At 41.0% G+C, this 21,422-nt stretch overlaps 1 protein-coding gene across 1 annotated transcript in view; it reads left to right on the plus strand.

The window, feature by feature from the left end:
- Window positions 1–6,870: 6,870 nt before the first annotated feature.
- fbxo41 (F-box protein 41) overlaps window positions 6,871–21,422 on the plus strand; it is a 29,524-nt gene continuing 14,972 nt past the window's right edge. Inside the window, exons 1-2 of the mRNA XM_053618849.1 lie at window positions 6,871–8,466; window positions 15,976–16,848. Of these exons, the coding sequence (XP_053474824.1) occupies window positions 16,190–16,848 (659 nt within the window). The 5' untranslated portion in view covers window positions 6,871–8,466; window positions 15,976–16,189. The remainder of the gene's footprint in view (window positions 8,467–15,975; window positions 16,849–21,422) is intronic.

Raw genomic sequence — 21,422 nt, forward strand, 5'->3', positions numbered from 1 at the left:
CCCTTAAAAGGGCTATTCCGGTTCTTGAATGAACATTCTGGTATTTTGATTCTATATCCAAATTTGTTGTTGCTACAATAAACTGAATATTGAATTTCAGTTAATTTATGGCGAGAAAACCAGTTCAGTTGACTGTAGAGCCAAAATAATAATAATTGTTCAAGGACCGTCAATCAAGAGGTTCTTTGGGAAACCCAAACTGGTTCTTTTGTGGCTCTATTTCTACAGAACCTTTTCTGGTACCTGTATTTTTTAAGACTAGCATTCACACAACCTTTTCACCACATACAAATCTCGGTTTAGCTTTCTTTCTTTCTTTTTTTTTAAAAAAAAAAAAAATCAGGTAGGTGTTATGGGTTCTTTATGGGTTCTTTGGACAGTTAAGTGTTCTTCAGCATTCCAGTTGGAACCCTCCCCAATCGGGATGCACTCTGTTGTAGATTTCTCTTGAGGAAAACCTAAAGAATTCTTAGTGTGCTAGATTTATCCCTGTATTAATGATCCCTTATATCAGAGAACATTATTTTAAAAACTTCTACACGTTGTAGAAATGTTTATAAAATGTTCTAGGAAACAAGGGTTCCTGGAACTGTAATGTTCATAAAATATAAGCAACTAACAGTTTTAGGTTAGCTAAATGATTTCTGGACAAGTAATGTTCTAGGGAAAGATGTTTGTCTGAATTGAAACTATGAAGGTTTCTGTGAACATTCATCAAATCTTTGATGGTTTGTAAAACATTTACATGGATTCCTTCAACATCTATTCATCCAGCCATCTTCTATACGGCTTACTCCTTTTCAGGGTCACGGGGGAACCTGGAGCCTATCCCAGGGAGCATCGGGCACGAGGCGGGGTACACCCTGGACAGGGTGCCAATCCATCGCAGGGTTCCTTCAACATGATTGACATGATATTAGGTGGAGAAATATTAATGGTGAACATTTCCATATTTGTTTCAGTTAAACTGTGACCCTTGTGTGGAAGAAAAAAAAAAAAAACCACACACACACCCTGAGGACAATGTGAAGGAAAAACCATTACAGCGCTCCATTTTAAACAACTTATTTTTCCCCTGTAAAAAATGACAGCTTTCTCAGAACCTGTTGAATACATTAATAACCCATTTTCTATTTCCCTTTTCCTTAAGATCAGCATACCACGTGCTGAGAACTCTACATCTCAAACACCTTTGATCTCCTAATGATCTCCCATTGGGAGTTCCACGATGTGCACTTCCTCTGAGGGCTGGTTAGATGTCCACAGTCAATGGGAGCGAGATGGTACTCATGTACCTCATCCGTCCTTCTCTTAAGGAGCTCCGACGTCGACTTTGATGGATTCGTCTTTGTCAGTTTTAAACATTAACCCATGTCCCATCCCCAGTCAGTAGAAGAAAGAAGTGGAGGAATCTCTTGGTCTTGATGGAGCTTTTGTGGCCCTCAGATGGATTCAGGTTTTGTAGGTTAAGCATTAATCTGAGGCGGAAGAACAGGAAGCCTAGAGCCAACGGTACTCGAGGGAGACGGATTAGATGACAGGTCAGCTGAAGTATTGAGCCTTTCTGGGTTTTCAAGCTGAAACACAGTGTTATTCCCATCCCCCCATTATTTTCTTCTTTTCAAGAATCTCTGCTCTTCCGTGGTCTATGGTTCCTGTTCAAGTGGAAGTTATTAAAGCCGTTCAAGAATAACTCAATAAATAATGAGAAGGATTCTGATTCTCACTGCGATTCTGATTCAGATTCTCATTGTGATTCTGATTCAGATTCTCATTGTGATTCTGATTCAGATTCTCATTGCGATTCTGATTCAGATTCTCATTGTGATTCTGATTCAGATTCTTATTGCAATTCTCATTCTTGTTGTGATTCTGATTCTCCTTGCGATTCTGATACTCATTGTGATTCTGATTCAGATTCTCATTGCGATTCTGATTCAGATTCTTATTGCGATTCTGATTCAGATTCTTATTGCAATTCTCATTCTTGTGATTCTGATACTCATTGTGATTCTGATTCAGATTCTCATTGCGATTCTCATTCTTGTTGCGATTCTGTTTCTCATTGCGATTCTGATTCTTTTATGATGTCTGATTTTTGTTCGTCACACCAAAATCAGATCAAAACATCTTACACTAAAGATAACTTTAAAAAAAAAAAATAAAGAATAAAAATATTCTCCAAAAATATATGTTTTTGCATTAACATGTTGATCGAGTTCCACAGCTGTCCCTTTTGTCAGTGCGGAAAAGCTTTTTGAAATTCTCGTCCATTATAAACAGTTTATGTACATATGTAAAGGGGGAAAAAAAACTGCTGGAGTATTCCTCCAACTCTTCCTCTGACATAATTATATTTGTAGATCCAAAGGCACTTTCATTTGAGATTTCTTTTTTCTTCTTCCTCGTTTCTGACCTGCACCACATTGTGGCATTTACACCATATTAATAGCCCATCATTCTTATAAATGGCTCAAAGATCAAACAAGTTTAACAGCCTTTGATGGTATTTCCTCTGTCACAAAGATCATGTCTGTAGCGCCATTCTGTCGTATTACGAGTCTCCGCTGTCCATTAACAGAGAAGTGCAGCAGTCACCGGGTTTCTGATAATGGCCGACACGAGTGTGGAAGTGCTGCGAGCATCACCTTTACTCGCAGCGCTCGTCTTCCCCTTCACACGCCTGCCTTCATTATACTTGACGAATACGTCGAGGGCGAACTGAGCCAAGTCGCGGTCACAAAGTGTAACAAGTTCAAACAGTTTAGCAGGAGAGAGAACAAACATTTAAGGCCTGTGGAGGCAAAGGGAATTAACTATTCGCCTGTTTCAGAGCGTAAAACCCAAAAGCACAAAAATCTCCACGTTAAGATCTTTCCGTTTCAAAATCCAATGCTCTCTAATACATCAGCAATGTAAGCTAGCAACCTAACTAGCCTCTACTCTTTAATTCATCAGACGAGGAATAGAGTAATCTAACTAGCTGCTAATATTTGTTTCGCTAGCATGGAAATTTGCACACACAGAAAAAAAAAACAGTACCTTCTATCCTGTAATTCAATCATATAATATTTGTATTAGTTGCTATCGTTTAGGTTATTAGCATGGAAAGTTGCAATCTAACTAGCTACTATTCTTTAATTCATTAACATGATCTAACTAATGGCTGTTCTTTGGTTAATTAGCATGGAGCTTAAGCGAGCTAACTAGAAGCTAAGGACGAATATTAAAACAAGAATTCAGTCCAGTCCTCCTACAGGAGCTCAAATCCATGAGCTGCACCACAGTCGATTTTCCGACCAGAATTCTTTTTGAGTATTTTCTGCTTCCAGGTGTCTATTGCAGTATCACTGATGCGCACACATACACACACACCATCCAGAGAACAACAATGGCCTTTTCCACCTTCACCTGAACCTCCACTATTTTTAGTTTACAAGTATCTCCTCACCATTTTCATAAAAGCTTCTATATATATATATATATATATATATATATATATATATATATATATATATATATATATATATATATAAAATCGATCTCGGCTTTAAGCAACATGACAGATTTTTGACTAGACCTCTCAGCTAGCGGCCAAATTAACATACCACTCCTGTTAAATCTATTAACATGCAAATCAATGCACTGGCTCAATAGCCTGTTGTCATACCTACTCTGAAAGCCCAAATAAGTTCCAGTGGAAAAAAAAAAAATAATAAAAAAAATCACGAGAGCCATACTTGATAAGACATACTCTGTTACTATGGTAACGTCTCTGGCTCATGCTAAGATTGCAGAGGTCTGTATTATTGCCGTGGCTCATACATTCATGCGACGTATCATTAATGGATTTCATAATGCTTCGCTTGATGTGTTTCTATTACAACAAATGATCAGCGCATAGCAAGATGCCTGGTGTTGAATTCCTGCACGCAGAGGGTCGGATTTACTTGTGCAGTGTCCTTTTGTGTCCGGATTATATAAAAACACTCTAGGTGTTAAATAAACACTTGGTGTTTTTACTCCTGTGTGTAAAACTGTACAAACTGCACTATAATATTGTATGTACAACTGTTAAATGTCTCGGCTGGGAACTTAAAGCGGCCATATGTAACTTTTTGGGGTGAAAAAAATTAAAATAAATAAGCAACATTCATGGAGGCAAAATATGCACACGACGTGTACAAATCCCCATCTAAGAGCAGCATTTGCAGTAGTGCACAGTATATGTGTGTGTGGGTGGGTGGGTGGGTGGGGTATGTGAATACATTTTGTTTGTATTCGTGCTGTATTAATAAATAAACTACTAAAGATATAGCTACATTCATGGCAACTTAGAATTTTGGATTTTCTGACAGTAGTTATCTGTTGGTTTATTGGCATGAAAAAAAAATTGCAGTCTAACTGGCTGTGACTCTGTATTTCATTATCATAGGAAGGTGGTAATCTAGGCTAGTTACAATTAGCATGGAAACATGTTCACTCAGAACATCGTATGTCCCATCTATGACTCAACTGAATCTGGAATAAAATGGACATTTGTAGTCAGCTAGCAGTTAAAAAATAAATAAATAAATAAAACATCTAAATAACAGTTCAGTTTTCAGATTTCTTATTTAGATTTATTTTTTATATTGAATACAATTCCTGCTAGATTATTTATGCTAGTTGCTCCATTTATGACTACTATACATAATATACTGAAAATGTGCAATATATAAATTGGAGTTTAGCATGAGTAGTATAAAGTGTATGCCACACATATGCTGCTTAAGTTTTAAACCAAAACCAAGTTGCTTATGGCCGCTTTAAAGGGAACAAAATCCAAAGATGTGCAATAAAATGTCATTTGATTGGTTCTTCATTTATTTTAAATGCAGATGTATAATTTAGGAAGCTTCCTATGTTAAATTACTGTTACTAGTGCCAAGAACTAAAGAAACAAACCAAAAAAACCCCCACAACAACAAAAAATCTAACACACAAACCAATATTTCACAGCAGCAACTGTACATGTCAAGGCTAGTAAAAAAAATAAATAAATAAAATGTTGCAGGAAAATGTATGCTAATACTAACTGCCAGCTGCTAGCATCGGCTAAATATCTTGTTAGTCTGCTAGTAGTCATGAATGATCTAGCTAGTTATCTACTATTCTCTGACAAATTTCCACTTATGTCTTTTCAGATGATTATCTACGCTGTCAGTCATAAATATAGGAATGCTAAATCCTGCTAGTAGAGAGGTCTATAAGTTCCCAAAAGTTATGTACTGCTGCTCTAATTTGATCAACATTCTGCCTGCATGGATGCGTTTGAAAGGATGATTCCATGAACGAGCAGTTGTACAATTATTCATAATAAAGTAGACGGCGAGAGCACAGATCGAGGGATGAATATTGAAAACGTGCAATATGAAAAATGTACAGTGGAATATGTGCGAGAAAAAGAGAAAAAGGGCCAAAAAAAAAAAAGTCTCTTTTCAGTCCAGAGTTTTCTAGAAAATTTACGTTAGGAAAAAAAAAATAATAATTATTGTAAATCTGTGGGGCATCCACATATACTGTTTAGATTATGTTTAAATGATTAACTTAATTATATATTCCAAAATAAAATAAACATGTTATTTATTACAGTCTAATAAATGCATCATTGTTTTATAAAGCCCACCAATGCCTCATTTCAATTTGAATAAAAGGATTGTTTTGATATAGATAAAATAAAATATTTAAATACTCTGCATGTACCAGCAGGTAACGTGAATACATTATATGAATATAAACATCTGCTGCCCCCTATTGGTGGAGAAAAGTAGTGCAAGTTTGAAATATGCTTTGGGAAAAAAAAAAGAAAGTTAGTGGGAGTTTACATTTTCCTGCTTTAATTTTCTGACTTGTGAATTTTTTATTTTTATTTTTTATTTTTAAAAAGAATCAACTCTCTTCCATTTCTGATACAGTCATGTGATGCTCACACCGTCAGGTCAAAAAGTACAGTCTCGAGCTCATTCACAGTTTTTGTTTTCTTGCTCATCCTCACTGTGTTCTTTCACAGAAGTGACGACGGTGTAGAAATGTCACATATTATGATTGCTAAGCAAAAGGGAACTAATAATATCCAGAGCAAGCGTTTGTGAATAAAGAGCGAGTGAAAAAGCGCAGCATTTCTCAAACAGAGCCAATCAAATCACAAAGGGATCGGAGAGGATAGTAATTATGCTATAGTATGGCTGTCAATTTGGCTACATCTGAATGATAAAGAGTGTAGAGGGGTGTGTGTGTGTGTGTGTGTGTGTGTGAGAGAGAGAGAGAGAGAGAAATGGCTCATTCTGTAGTTCTCAGAGCAATACTGCATGACTAACATAGTGACTAAAAGACTAGCAGTTGTAGAGCTCATTACCATAAAAGGAAAGGTGTTGTAAATGTAAACTAGCCTATGTGCTACTGTATGTGTAACACTGGAGATGTTTCCCTCAAACATACAACGCCGGTCTCTGCTGAAGGGTTTCATTCCTCTTCCACCACAGCAATTTGCCAAGGATTACAATTTATATTATTTACTCTGTCGGGTTCTACACAGAAGCTTCCGGCATTCCAGAACTATCCCTGAGGGACAACTGAAGGACCATGAAGGGTTCTAGATTTGAGTTAGCGTAAAGTAGTGTAGAGTAAAATATATGAAACAAACAAGAAAAAAAATAATAAATAACCGCTGTGCTTTTAATATATAATGCTTATTATATTATTTTTATTTTATTCTCATCTAGATGGTATAGATGCTGGAGATAGATGATACATGGTAATGGTATAGATAGTATTGATTGTGTATGGTGTAGATGGTATAGATATAGATGATTATATTGATGGTATAGACTATATAATGCATGATATAGATGGTGTAGACAGTATAAATGATATATGGTATAGGTGATATTGATGGTATATAGTATATTTTATATATGGTATAGATGGTGTAGATGGTATAGATGATAGATGGTATAGCTGATAGATGGTATAGCAGGTATATGGTATAGATGATATTGATGGTATATGGCGATGGTATATATGATGTATGGTATAGAAAGTATATGGTATCGATGGTATATGATATATATGGTTTACATGATTGATGGCATATTGTATAGATGATATGGTATAGATTGTGCAGATGGTATATGATATAGAAGGTATACATGATTGATGGTATAGATGGTATAGGTAGAAATATTTGAAAGAAGAAAGCCTCAAGTAGCCCGAAGTACATCGGTTGCATTATTTATATTAATTGGCTTACAGTTTTAGATCCTCACCACAAGGCGGTGCTGTCGTTTATTATATTTGTATCCGAGTGTGCACCTGCATCAGAGACCTTGGACTACACATTAACCATTTCTTTGCAGCTGATTCTTGTGCACAATTAAAATGATGCAAAAATGCAAGGAAGTCGTTTCCAACTCAGTCTGCAGGAGCTGTAATTATTATAAAAGATTTTATAAAATTCATTTGTATTATATTTGTACCTGAAGATAACATAACTGTCAGCTTGCGATAACACTAGGCTCTCTCATATATTTCAAGTAATAACTAATTGAACACTTATGTTAACTTTAACGTACACTAATTTACCTGAAAGTTAATTATTAACATAGCTAATTCACTATAATAAATCACATAAAATGAATGGATGAAGAGAAATGAATCGAGTTAAAATACATGCCAAAATAATAATACAACTTAATAATCATAAATAACATAACTGAATGAATATAGTTTTATTAAATCAAAAAATAATTACAAGTTAAATTAAAATGAACTATGAAAAATCATTTTGAATAAATACTAAACGTAATAATAATCGCACTCATTGATTGGTTGATTGATTGATTAATGGAAGCAAATAAAGGTCATCTGGAAGTGCGAATCGATTCCCCCGAGTCATTTTAATAGGAGTTGTTCGAAATGAACCGACTCCTCCGTGATTCCTCGACTCCTCCTTCCCTCCTATTTCTGCATCTCTGGATTTCACAGTGACGCCCTTTATTTCCGGTTTCTCCTCATCGTTCTCCCCAAGAGTCGAGTCGAATAATCGAGTTATTCGTTCAGGATATGATTCCGTGCATCAGGACTGTTACTGGTCCGTTTTGGTTGTTTTTTTTTTTTTTTCCTTCATTTCGCAAGGTTTTGCTGCAGGGTTGCCAGATTGATCGTCTCTATTCACTAACCAGTCACGTGCAAAATCAAAATCATAAGACGACATCTACGAAAACACTTTCCGTGACTGAAACAAAAATGATAATAGTAATAAAAACGGACACGTAAAAAGAGGTGAGTCGTGCGATCTGGCAACTCTGAGGAGCTCTCGCGCGCCCCGCGCGTCATGCTGCAGAGCGCAGCGGCGTGACGTCAACGCACCGGAGCGCGCGAGCTCGGCTCCGCGGGAGGAAAATACCGGAGGATAGACCGATAGAGGTGAGGAGAGACCTTTTCTCAATGTGTCTGACCTTTTTTTTTTTTTTTAAATCCCCCTTCTCTTGTTTTCCGTAATGGCGTATTTGTATGGAAGAGCTCGAGCGCGGTGGCTGTGCGTCCTCCTCGGCGCGCGCTTTCCGGTATACCAGGGTATTATAGAGGAGCGCAAGCCGCACCGGAGGGGAGGAGAGGGGAGGGGATGTGATGGGGGGTGGGGGGGGGGAATGGTGCAAACCTGGCTGGCATCACATCATCACATCACCACCGTGCACGGATAAACAGAGAGGTTGGAGGTTAAATATTATGGTATTATAAACGGGTCCGGTTCCGGTTGCATCTTGGTTGCAGTTGATGAGGATGCCTTAATCAATGGCTCGCGCTCTTGGACGTGACATAGAAGAAAGAAAGAAAGAAAAAAAAATCAGGATGTGATTTGCATCTTAGTGGCATGGAGGCTTCAGCCTCTCACTGTAAGCATGAAGTGTTCCCTGATTTGACCGAGTTCGATTTAATCGATGTGTATCGGTATCAGTGTATCGGTTGTATCCTGATTAGAGTGTGTGTGTGTGGGGGGTGGTTTAAGATAAGATAAGCTTATCAGTGTAGCATCTTGGAATATTATTACCATTAGAGCCTATAGAAACAGTGCAGAATTCACAGTAGCACTTTGACCTTGTAAATAGAAATAAGAAAAGAGAACATCTCTAGAGAGCGTCCAAATCGAATTAAGATCCCATTTACACCTGCATCGTTAGTGCATCCTGTGCATCAGCAGTATTTGTATTTTTAAAAAAAAAAAAAAAAAAAAACTGATGGAAATGCACCCGAGATGCAGAACATTTTAATCGAATCGTCGCTCAAATGAGTTTTAGCCCCAGGTCTAAATCCGTCTCTTCAATCCCTCGGTAAGAACCAAACCACGTCCTGATGTTATTACTACATCTGTAACTCCTGAGGTTTCCGCCTTCAGGAACGTGAATATGGTACGGATCTTTCGCACAGAGCAACTAAAAGCGTTTTTGTTTGCTCTATGAGATTCGACAAATATCTCCGGAGAATTCTATAACAGAAGGTGTGATATAACGCATGTTCTTCAGGTCAGGTTATAGGATGAAGATCCTCTAGTAGAACGTTTCAGTTGTTCCGTCATCGATCAGCGTGATCGTGCAGAGTCAGTCGGTCGGTTTGGAGCGTCTTGACTTGGGAATGTTTTGCCATTCTTCCTTGTAAAAGCGTTCCAACTCGGTCAGATCAGCTGGGTGTCTCCTGTGCACAGCCCTCTGCAGGCCACGCCACAGATTTGTGATCGGATTTAGGTCTGGACTCCAAAACATCAAACTGATTGAAGTCCCAGTTCCAGCTGGAGAAAAGCAGCCTGAAGTATGATGCCGCCACCACCACGCTTCCCCGTGGGGATGGGGTTCTTTTTGGTAAAGTGCTGGGTTTTTTGTTTTTGTGCCAAACATCTCTTTCTGTATTAAGATCAACCTTGGTCTCATCGGACCATAACACATGATTCCGCATGGTTTTGGGAGATTGGATCCATCCATCTTCTATAGCGCTTATCCTACAGAGTCGCGGGGAACCTGGAGCCTATCCCAGAGAGCATCGGGCACAATGCAGGGTACACCCTGGACGGGGTGCCAACCCAGCGCAGGGCACACTCACACACTCATTCATACACTGCGGACACTCTGGACATGCCAATCGGCCTACCATGCATGTCTTTGGACTGGAGGAGGAAACCGGAGTGGGAGATCGGATGAATCCAGGAGATTGTTATCACAGAAATTGCTGCAATTCTTTTAAATCTTGCTGTAGGCCTCTCGGCAGCCTCCCCGACCGGGTTTCTCCTGATCTTCTGATCAATTTTAGAGGGACATCCTGTCCGTGCCATATTTCCTCCACTTGTTTATTATCTTTACAATGTTCCATGGTATAACTAACGCCTTGGACATTTTTTGTAACCCTCTCCTGATATTTTCCACCAATGAGATCCCGTACCTGCTTAGTAAGCTCTCTGTGGCCCATGGCTTTTCCAGCTGGATGTTACCAAGACGATGGTAACCTACAGTATATGTAGGAAAAATCCTATAGGAAGAGATGGACTTTATTTGGGGTTAATCAATCAGTCACTTTAATTGAAGTTCACGTGTACACTAATTAGTATCTACCATGAGTGTGAATGTGATTGGTTGATTCTCAACACTTCCACATTCCCAATTACTGGGTATTGGAAGTTTTTTGGGGTCCCCCCCACCAGCAACAAACAAAGTTCATTGAATTTGCTCGCTACTTTCAAGCCTCAGCGCAGAAATTACCTGCAGAGATGCTTTTCCATGAGAACACAAACAGCATCATTTTATTTATTTGAAAGAAACGCGTTCCCTTTTCTTAATGAACCGGGCGTAATAGTTCGGCGGCGTCATCACGTCCCTCGTGTCTTATATTCCACACTTTTGCTTACTTAACATGGTTGTAAAACGAAACCATCCGCAGGCACGGATCACATCCCGAGGCTTTGACGGTGATGGGATAAATGGTGTGACCAGACGAAACCGTAGATTTCACATTGATCGCTTTAAGTTGCCCTTTCTGCTCTGCCTGCTTTCCGCTCCAAAGCACTGTAAGGAGGAAGTCTGTTGGTTACAGCGCCATATTTGGTCATTTCCTGCATCAGAATTTTCGATTGATTGATTTCAGGCTCAGGTTCTACTACACTGCGTATTTTACATTTCAGCTTCCGCATCTCCATTCAGTATCTCCATTTATCACAAAACCACTGGCCATCGGCCAGGGACAGTGCGGACCAACGTTATGATAGCGGGTCTATTTTGGACTTCATTGACTTTTGAGTTTAAAGCCACAAATTCTGAATGCAACAGATCAATACACACATCTATAAAATTGAAAGGGACACACACACAGGGTTATCCCAGTGAGCACGGATTACACGGCCAATCAGACTAAAACGTTGTCCCAAAATATGGCAGTTTATCTATAATACGTATGCTATCGACCTCTTTTGATGTCGTTTCTCCCCTTTTTTAGTCCGTACACTTATGTGGTACAACGTCTGTCGTTCTTGTTCACTGGCACGACTCATTTGCTCATCTACGATTTCTGGCTACGTTGTTGTGTCCCATCGCCGTTGCTACGGACGCAAAGCTAGACTAAATCTTTATAGCAGATCAAATGTGAAAGCAGAATATTTTTTAAGGATGTACACGTTATAGACCTTCCAGATTGTAAAGATGTGTGCTATATCGCTCGACTTAAGACTTCTCTTAACTTTGTAATGCAAAAAACAAACAAACAAAAAAAGCGCACACGAAAATACAAATGGACACAGTCTGGACCCTTAGAGTGGTTCTCTGGAAAGATCGATGAACGGATATCTAAGCCCCTTACAGATTCCTGTGCCGCGTCGTTTTGCCGGTTACGCGGTTGTAATTACGGTTAACGCGTCTGTAGGCCATTATAGAGTTTGTGTTGGCATGCAGCAGTGTTTTGTGTTCGCTCTGGAGGTTTTACTGGACTGCTAGCGTGAACGGTGGATAATGAAAGATAATCGGTTCAATGGAAAAGCCCTGAGATCAATAGGAGCCGGTGTAGTCGACAAGTACGAGTCCAGTCCTCGGAGACGATGTTTTCAGTGCTATTACAAGCGAGCGAAAAGAGAGGATCGTGTTTAAGAGTAAAAAAAAAATCCATAATATCCCAAAAAATTATATTATATATATATATGAAAATAATCTCCAGCCATTTTGGAATTTAAAGCCCGCAAGCCAGTTTAATTCCTGGCGTCGGATCGCGTTTGGGCTGATAAGGTCTTGGAGGACGTTGGGAGAAGGACGAGGATTCATCGTGGCACAATAAGGTCAAACAAAAGACCTAACAGAAGGCAATTACAGAATGAAAGTCCTGTGCTGTCCACGGCGTATGTGAAGACATGCCGTAAACGAGCATATTAGCTAACGCGTGGCTCTGAATCAGCATCTCGTTTATGTATATGCATGGGAGAGGAAGCGTCTCTATGGTAACCGGACTTTAAGCTGGGCGCAGGCAGTGTCAGATGTGGCCTTGGTTTTCGAACGAGTGCAAGAGTGTTCTCAGGAGAGAACTCTTCTCGTTTTTAGGATGGAGATCATGAAGCTAGGCATTGTGGGAAAAACAGGAAAGCTGATCCTGGATCAGAGGCTTACAGTACGCTGCAGCTTCCATTCCAAGCTGAAGAAGTGATTTTGTAGACGTTTGTTCTCTGTAACGTGAGTTGATTTCTTGCGCTGGCGTGTTCACTGTTCAGTTGCTGAAGCAGCTTGATTAGTTACAGACGTACTGTTGGATATATATATGTGTGTGTGTGCGTGTGTGTGTGGGTGTTTGTGCAGCAGGCTGCTCCCAGTCCCACCGGGAAAACTGATTTCCTTACTTCTTTTATATAGCCTTGTACTCTACACCCTGAAACCTACTTTGGAAGCCTTTGACAACCTTCAAAACCTTTCTCCAGGTAGAACCACTACGAAAGCTACAAAAAAAAAACCCATCTAAAATCAAAATGAGTATATAATAAGACACGCAACATGTGATATTGAGCACAAATGTAAAGAGCCGAAAAGTAGCGCTGGTAGTTTTTTTCCCCTGAAAATTATCAGCACAATTAATATCTTTGGCATCTAATGAAAAATTTAAATTGCGTTGCGGTTCGTTTGTTCCGCCATATTCATTTGTTTTAGTTTCTGTTATGTCTCCACCCCTACCATTTCATTGGTCCGCCTACATGTTAATTTTTTTGGGGTATTATACAAACTAATCAAGTTTAAGTATATTTATTCCCATAGTGTGTTCGTTCACACGTTCTATCCATAATGACAAATCTTAGTTCCCTTTGTTTACGAGTCCAGTTTCTGGGTTTCTTGTTCCTGCTTTTGATCTTTGCATACTTGATTATGCAAAATACTTGATTATAATTATGGATAATCCTCGTGTGACCCCGTCTACCTGTTTCACGACCCGTACTAACTATAGACCGACTACGATTTCTAGACGGCCCACAAACAAACCCACTTGTGTCCTGCCTCATCTTACATAATATACGTTTCTCTAACATTAGGCGTTTAAAAATAAATAAATAAATAAATAAATAAATAAATCCTTAGGGGTGTCATTACTTTTGGCACATACATTTTTACCATTATTGTTGAAAAATATAAGTAGTTTGTCCTATTGTTCGAGCAGATGACGTGTCAGGAAACATTAACAATCGTTTTCGCTCGTTTTTAACGAAGGGTGGAAATAATTCTCAGGCACTCACACGTTCACGGATTTGGATTCGCATTAGCATAATAATAAGGTCTTTCCATTCCCACTTGCGCTGTTTTGGTCTCTGTGTCAACGTTTTGAGATCTAATCAGTCACCGATGCTAGTCCAGTTCATCCCCCTGCTCTCTAGAGACTGCCCTTTTCCCTCATGACACCATCATCAGTCTGTAGACTTACACATCATTAATTAGATTGGCCGATTTGTGAAGGATCGTCCTCCTGATTGTCTTACTGGGTTAACTGAATCTGTAACGGAGAATGTCACTCAAAGACTAATTGCCCGATCCAAATGCCACCGGATGCAGCTCACTAGCCTCCACAGTTCCCCCATCTGCATTCCAGACAGATTAGAAGGTTCTCATAATAGTTCCCAATATTGACGCCAGACAAACGGACAGGTAGTGTTAGGTAGTACAGTAATATTCAGTAGGGATGTGTGTTTCAGACTTCCTTGTCATTGGTGCTGCCAGAAATGTTTTAAAGCTGGTGTCGAGACTAATGCTCTAAAAAAAAAAAAAAAAAAACAGCTAGCTAATTAGCATTAAGAAGAATTTGTAAATAATATACCAATTAGTCAAATTTCCGGGGATGCCGTGATTAAGCTAAGCCCATTTCATGGTACGTAGAATGAATATTTTCATACGAGACGCTTAGTCTTAGCAAAGCTAGGAGAAGTGGTGGACATCTCGTTTGAGGCGTTTAGACCCTTCTCCAGACAGACAGTTATCAGGGAAAGATATGAAGCGGAGTAGGAGAGGAGCGCCGTTTTATTATGAAGTCATCATCGGCTGAACGCTGTCTAGCATGCCATATTGGTGGTGATACGAGGGTCAAGATTTGTCTTTTTTTATGATCCTGGAGGAAATCTGCTTAAATGTTTAACATGGTTGAGGGTCATGTCTATAGAGTAGAAAAGGATGTCGTCTTAGTCTTGACAGATTCCACGATTACGATGGCGACGGTGGGGATTTTAATCACGGAGAACATGAAGAGAGATGGATTGATGGCATACTTAACCTCCCATTGAGCCATGGAGGGTAAACCATCATTTTATGGCGATTTTAATTCTGTAGAAAGTGGTCAGACCTTCATTTGTAAAAATCTAGCCGATGCAGTTACAATCCAAACCTAATACCTACATGACAAGAAGTTTCTCAACATAGTGACTTATTTACAAACTCATTCAAGTCATAAAATGGTATTTGTGAGTGCAGACGTTGCCCTCAACCCACTTGAGTGATTGTGGTACTACAAAAAGTAGGGAGAACTCTGAGAACTTGGGCAGGGGTTCTGATAGTTCTGGGGTAGCCCAGCTCCCCCACTAAAGACTCTTGGGTGGAAACAGTAGGCAGCAGAATGAGGGAAAGGATTGGTGAAGAATCTTCATAGGAAGGTAAATATTAAGAAGGCGGAGCTTCAGACATGAGCCCAGACTTCAGGTGTTTCGTTCTGTAAGTCCATTACAGGTTAAGATCACGGTTAGGGATGGGGTTTGCGTTCACACCTTTTCTTTCAATTTCATTTGTATGAAGTCATTGGAAATCCAAAAACCACACCGCCCTCCCTCGTTTGTTCAAAATCCGCAGGTAACACTTTTATTAACAGTGTTGAACATGAAAAAATGAAAAAAAAAATGAAAATGCTTTAAAAATTTTTTTAAAAAATCAGACCCAAGGAAAACTATCCAATAATTACCCAAATCATGGCTACTGTGATACGAATGGCTTGTACAGACGTTCCTCCTCTGTGCTCTGTCTGGACAGTTGAAAAGATGATGTTCACCTTAGCAACAGTTGTTACGGAGTTCGATTTTTCTCTCTTAAAACGTGTTAATGACGTTATGTAAGGTAGGTTTTTAAGTGAAATCCCAGCGCTTGCACGATTTTCAAATCGTAATATGTCTACACAGAGACGATCAATCTTCCAGTCCTACTATAGAAGAGTTTTATTCCTTATGAAAGTGTAACATATTTTAAGTAATGTGTATTTTTTTTTCTGTAAAACTTCAGCGCTTAGATAGAAGTGAAAATGGGTCTCAGCAGAGGTGGGTGTTGAGACTGTATCTGGCATCTTGGATATGTGCGAGTTGACACTTAAATATACAAAACAAATCTGACTCCTGAACATTGTCGTCATGTTTTATTTTATAATTGACTTGCGCTCATGTTGCATGCGTTTTTCCCCCAGGTTTGAAGGCAGTGCCCATAAAGAAAACATGTAAGAAAATACAGTGGAAAGACACAAACCACAAGAGTGTTCTTTCAGTCGTATATCAGAAGGCGGAACGTGTACAGATTTTTCAGCATGTGGTTGAACTGCAGTGTCCTACATGAACCCGAGATGAGTAGAGGTCTCTGGTGCCCAGCCTGTTCAGGGCGGCGCCCGGTGGCCTGAGCCTGGCATGGCCTCTCTGGATCTGCCGTACCGCTGCCCTCGCTGTGGGGAGCACAAACGCTTCCGGAGCTTGTCATCACTGCGCGCCCACCTGGAGTACAATCACACCTACGAGACGCTCTACGTGCTCTCCAAGTCCAACAGCGTGTGCGACGCCGCCGCACTGCTCCCTCTGGTGGCCGACAGCGCCCTGGCTGCCGAATCCCGCTTCCCCTGCGCGGGCGACGAGCTCGGGCTTGCCACGACCTCGTCCGCCGGCGCCCGCTACCTTCCCAATGTGGAGTTCCCACTCGGCGAGATCCTGGTGAAGAAAGCCATGAGCTCAATGGACCCCAGTGCCATGGAAGCTGCTTACGAGGAGGGCTTGGCACGCCTCAGGGCTAGGGCCTTCGAAAGGCTCGAGCTGGATGAGAGACTGGAAAAACTGTCTGAAGAAGTGGAGCAAAAGATCGCAGCACGTGTGGGGCGCCTGCAGGCCGAGCTGGAGAGGAAGAGCACGGAACTGGAGAAGGCCAAGCTGGAGAGCGAAAGGCTCAGCCAGGAGAAACAGGAGCTGGAAGACAAGGCCTCAGAGTTGTCACGCCAGGTGGACGTGTCGGTGGAGATGCTAGCCAGCCTAAAGCAAGACCTGGTCAACAAGGAGCAAGAGCTCACGCACAAACAGCAGTAAGTTGCATATATACACATTATATATATATACACACACATACACACACACACACACACACACTGAAGTGTATTTACACCAAATCATAAATTTCAGTCAGAGAGTGTACGTCGTGCAAAGACGAACAAACAATAACGAAACTGCAAAGTCAATCTCCTTAGAAGATTATTATTAGTATATACACGGTATAACACGGGTGATTAGACTTCTAAGATTCCTCTTCTCGGCTGAACGGAACATGATGACGCAGCAGATTTAGCATGCTAATTCCTCCAGTGTAGCAGCTGCTCTAACGTCCTGGATGCTAACGTCCCTGAGCGTTAGTCAGCGTTGTAGAGAGAGAGGGGAGAGAGAGAGAGAGAGAATATATGTGTCTGAAGTCTGGGTTTTGCAGTAGAACCGAGGTTTATCGTTCTGAACGCGTGGCTCTGTGTGGTGACGCTAACGAGCGCCTCCGCTGAAGTCCATGTTGTGCGCTCGCTAGCCGTTCAGGGCCATGTCCTCGGACGTCAAACATCGCTAGACATTCACAAGTGGCTGAAAGGAGACCCGCTGAATACATGTTCTCCTTCCGGCGTCGCCGGAAGAAGGACAACGGTCTCGTGTCATGTCTAGCGTCAGTGCAGCAGCCCGAGTGGTGAATAAATCACGACACGAGTCTCTGACCAACACCTCTCCTCTCCTCTCCTCCATTTTCCCCTTCCTCATTTCTGTCCCTTTCTTCAATTCTCTTCGCCTCTTCTGTTCCAGCCTTTTCTCAGGTCTCACCCCCCCCCCCAACCGTTTTCTTTTCCTTTGTTCAGTTCTCTTCAGTCCTTGCATGCAGTGTATGCTTTCCCTCTGCCTCTTGTCTTATCTTCTCGATTTGATCGTTGTGCTAGGAGCAGTTTAAAAAGCAGCATTAAGTGAAAATATAAAACGCCTGGTTTAATCTTAGGCCCGTCATTACTTGGCGACGTAGCGGCTGGCGAGCTTTGCGAGACAAACACTTCCACACGGAACAATTTTCCACAGTGGATTAAGACGGGACGGGATCCCGTCTTTCCATTGCTGGCACTGTTCCCGAGTTTCCCCACACACCTTCACCGTATTCCTTTAAACCCTGGATGAGATGGAGGGTGATGTGATGTGATGATGGCCCGGTATGAAATATTTACCAGGAGAAATTGTCTTGTGGCAACTCTTGCGAGGGAAGTCAAGCACCGCTGTGAGCTTTCAAATGGAGTTTGATAGATCTAGATATATATCTCGATTTCTCATCATCGTTCTTCTCTCTGTTTTTCTAAAACAGTCTGTTTTTTAGGGTTGGTCCACCGTTGCCTTTAACACTCGTCTTTAAATAAACACGTACCATTTTTTTTCTCCTTCGCTCAGCTACGGCGTTGACGCACCACGTTTGTAAATTCCATCAGACGGCTTTGGAGACCGTAGCTGTATAAATTCCGAGTGCGCTATTAGCAGACGCGAGCAGCGTATAAGCGGTTATACCACAGCACCGACCACAGCGCTGATTCATTTTCTATAACAGCAGCTCTGACAGGTTTCTATCAACACATCTACTCGTTCTGATACGTTACCGTTTCCATAGCAACGGCTCGTTCGCAAGAACTCCTTGAAGACGACGACGGACGCTCGGCGTAACCGTCGATACGGTGACGTTTTCTTAAAGTAAGGAGGTGTTCATTTTCTTGAACGTTTACAGGAAGGAGTCTCCATTTCCAGCAGTTACGCTGTCCTGCGGTTTCTCAGTAACACGACAAGCCGCGATTTTTTTTTTTTGTGTGTGCGCACGCGCGTCTAACTCGAAGAGAGAATAAAAACGTACGCTGGTGACGGAACTGTCCGCAGATGGTCTAACGGATATAAAAAATGTAATTAAATAGGACGTCGTTCTTTAGTTAATTAAACTGTAGTAGTGTTAAGAGGAATAACGCTTCAGGATGGGCGTTTATAGGGAAAAACACAAACGCCGGGGTTTTCACTGATTGTTTTCCTTCAACAGCGTGACACGGGGTGGGTTTTCCCTCCTTTAATAGTTGATAATGGTTGCGTTAAAGTTACATCCGTCAGTCTAAGGCCATAGATTTAAAAAAAAAAAAAAAAAAAAAAAAAAAGGAGGAGTAAGTTCACCACACGTACTGTACGAGTTATACATCTCATATTAAATAGTTTTCAGACAACGGTAGAATTTTTCCCCCTTATTCAAGCCTAAGAGTGATACATTAATATTCATGCCACTCTTCTGGAAATGCTGTGTGTGTGTGTGTGTGTGTGTGTGTGTTGCTGTACAAACACAGCTCATTCATCCTCTGTGTTTTCCCTTTTCTAATCACGCCAGCTTCATTCCTCTCACTATTTTATTTCCTCTGCTCTTTCCTCCGTGTCTCCTCTCTAATTAGCCTCCTGACTCTGGGGGGGATTGTGTTTTGCTTACAGGCTCGACGACTCCTCCACCACTGTTATTACCACGACGGAGACCCTGCAAGCTTTCCGTTCTGTCTCTTTCATGCGTCTAATGAGAGCACGGCGTGTAAAAGCGCGACGCGGTATTGTGATCAGTCCAATCGAGGGGGCCTCGTCTGGATGCCGCGGTTCTGAATCTCGTGAATCGCCTTGGTTATTTATTTATTTATTTATTTATTTATTTATTTTTCTTTCTTTCGAATCGGGTTCAGTTGCTAAGCATCGCTCGGTGTCGGTGGCGAGCGGTGCTGAATCACAGCAGCAGTTTCGTCCGTTTTGTCTTTGTTCCAAAACGAAAACGCCGAGCACGATCGTCCTGGTTCAGACGCACAACCTGGAGAACCCCCCCCCCCCCACCCCATTGTGTTTTCATTTCAGGGTTCCGTACACAGGGTTCTCCCTTTTAAAGCATTCTCTCCATCTCATTATTATTTGCGTCGAAAAAAAAAAAAACACGTGTGATTTGAGGGAGCGCTACTGTCAGAGCTGCTGTTATAGGACATTAAATCAGCACCTTCTGACCAATCACAATACAGAATTCAGTAATGCTACGATATAGAAGTGATTCATGGATCGTTGATTTTGTTTGTTTTGTTTCTCCCCCCCCTCAAGTGTAATAGTTGCTGGTTTGCACAATATTAAAATGGTAAATCCTTTTAGACAGAAACCACCGAAGGCTGTTTGTGAGAATTTTGCAGTCTCTTGAACTAAGGAAGATCAGCTAGTTTATAATTTAATGTACATCAGCGCTAAGGCGCATTTAAAAAAAAAAAAATTCCTTTATAAGCACACTGGACTGGGGGAATCGTGCCTCATGGGCAAAATCAAGTTTCCATTTCCAGTCTATCAGCTAGAATCATTTCAGGTGCTGTTCTGAACCCAGATACCTGTGTGTGTGTGTGTGAGTGTGTGTGTGTGTCACACACACACGGTCATGTATCAGGTATCACAGAATGTGACAGATCTGTTTAGACTCTGATCTGTTCAACTGTGACATGGAGGAAAATAGCAGAAACACACACACACACACACACACACACACACACACACACACACACACACCCCTGAGAGAAAAAAAAAAAAATCTCAAACCCGTTTTTCTTTTTCTTCACGAGCTCACACAAAACGCAAGCAAACATGCACACACACACACACACACACACACACACACACACACACACAGGTAGGAGGCGTTTTGCCCTTCTCTTTTTGCAGTTAGGAATGTGTGGGAGGCTTTTTTTTTTTTTCTCTAAACTCTCTCATTCTCCTAACAGCTCGGTCTAAATCCAGCAGATCATCAGTACTTCTAAATAACGCAGTTCACTCGGATTTAAATTGTTTACTTCTGTTTATTTAAAATCACTAGAACTGTTTCAAAGTCCTCACTTACAGGCGTATCAAGCTCGTATCCAGCCTGGGATTATCTACATAGTGTACTAGGTGCCTAGAGTTTATCCCAGGGGACTCAACCCATGGCAGGACTCTCTCTCTCACACACACACACACACACACACACACTATGGATAATGTAGAGAATAATCTATTAATAAAGCATAATCACTGATTTATGATTATTTAGAACCGTCATCCATGTTCATTTCGTTTGTTTTTAAATCACATGCTACGTTTAATCTCCGACCCCAATCAGGAAGTCGGACAGGAAAAGCTTCATTTTCCAAACAGCCGGAAATGTCGTGCGTCTCATCTCGAGTTCGGCTCAGTCGTAAATATTTCAATCAGTGAAATTCTGGCCCAAGTTTAAAAGGTTAAAAATGCAGAATGTGTGTGTGTGTGTGTGTGTGTGTGTGTGTGTGTGTGTGTGTACGTACCTCTGGTTGTAAACAGCAGCACAGCGAGCTGATTCTAAGCAGATACACCTCTTCCACAAAGATAACGGAGGCGGTGCGTCTCTGGGGATTTGTAGAATGCCACAGAGCAAACAAACAAACAAGGAAGAAAAGGAAAAGGAGGGCAGGGAAGGAAAAGAAACTGGGACAATTCTGCGTCTCCGGACACGGCCGGACCGGGCCTGACCGATATATCGTTTAGTTAATAAAACCGGATGATATTAAGGTGCAGGTGTAGTCCTGACTTTGAAGTCAGGACAATT

The sequence above is a fragment of the Ictalurus furcatus genome, chromosome 29 (assembly GCF_023375685.1).
Source record: "Ictalurus furcatus strain D&B chromosome 29, Billie_1.0, whole genome shotgun sequence".
Lineage (NCBI taxonomy): Eukaryota > Metazoa > Chordata > Actinopteri > Siluriformes > Ictaluridae > Ictalurus > Ictalurus furcatus.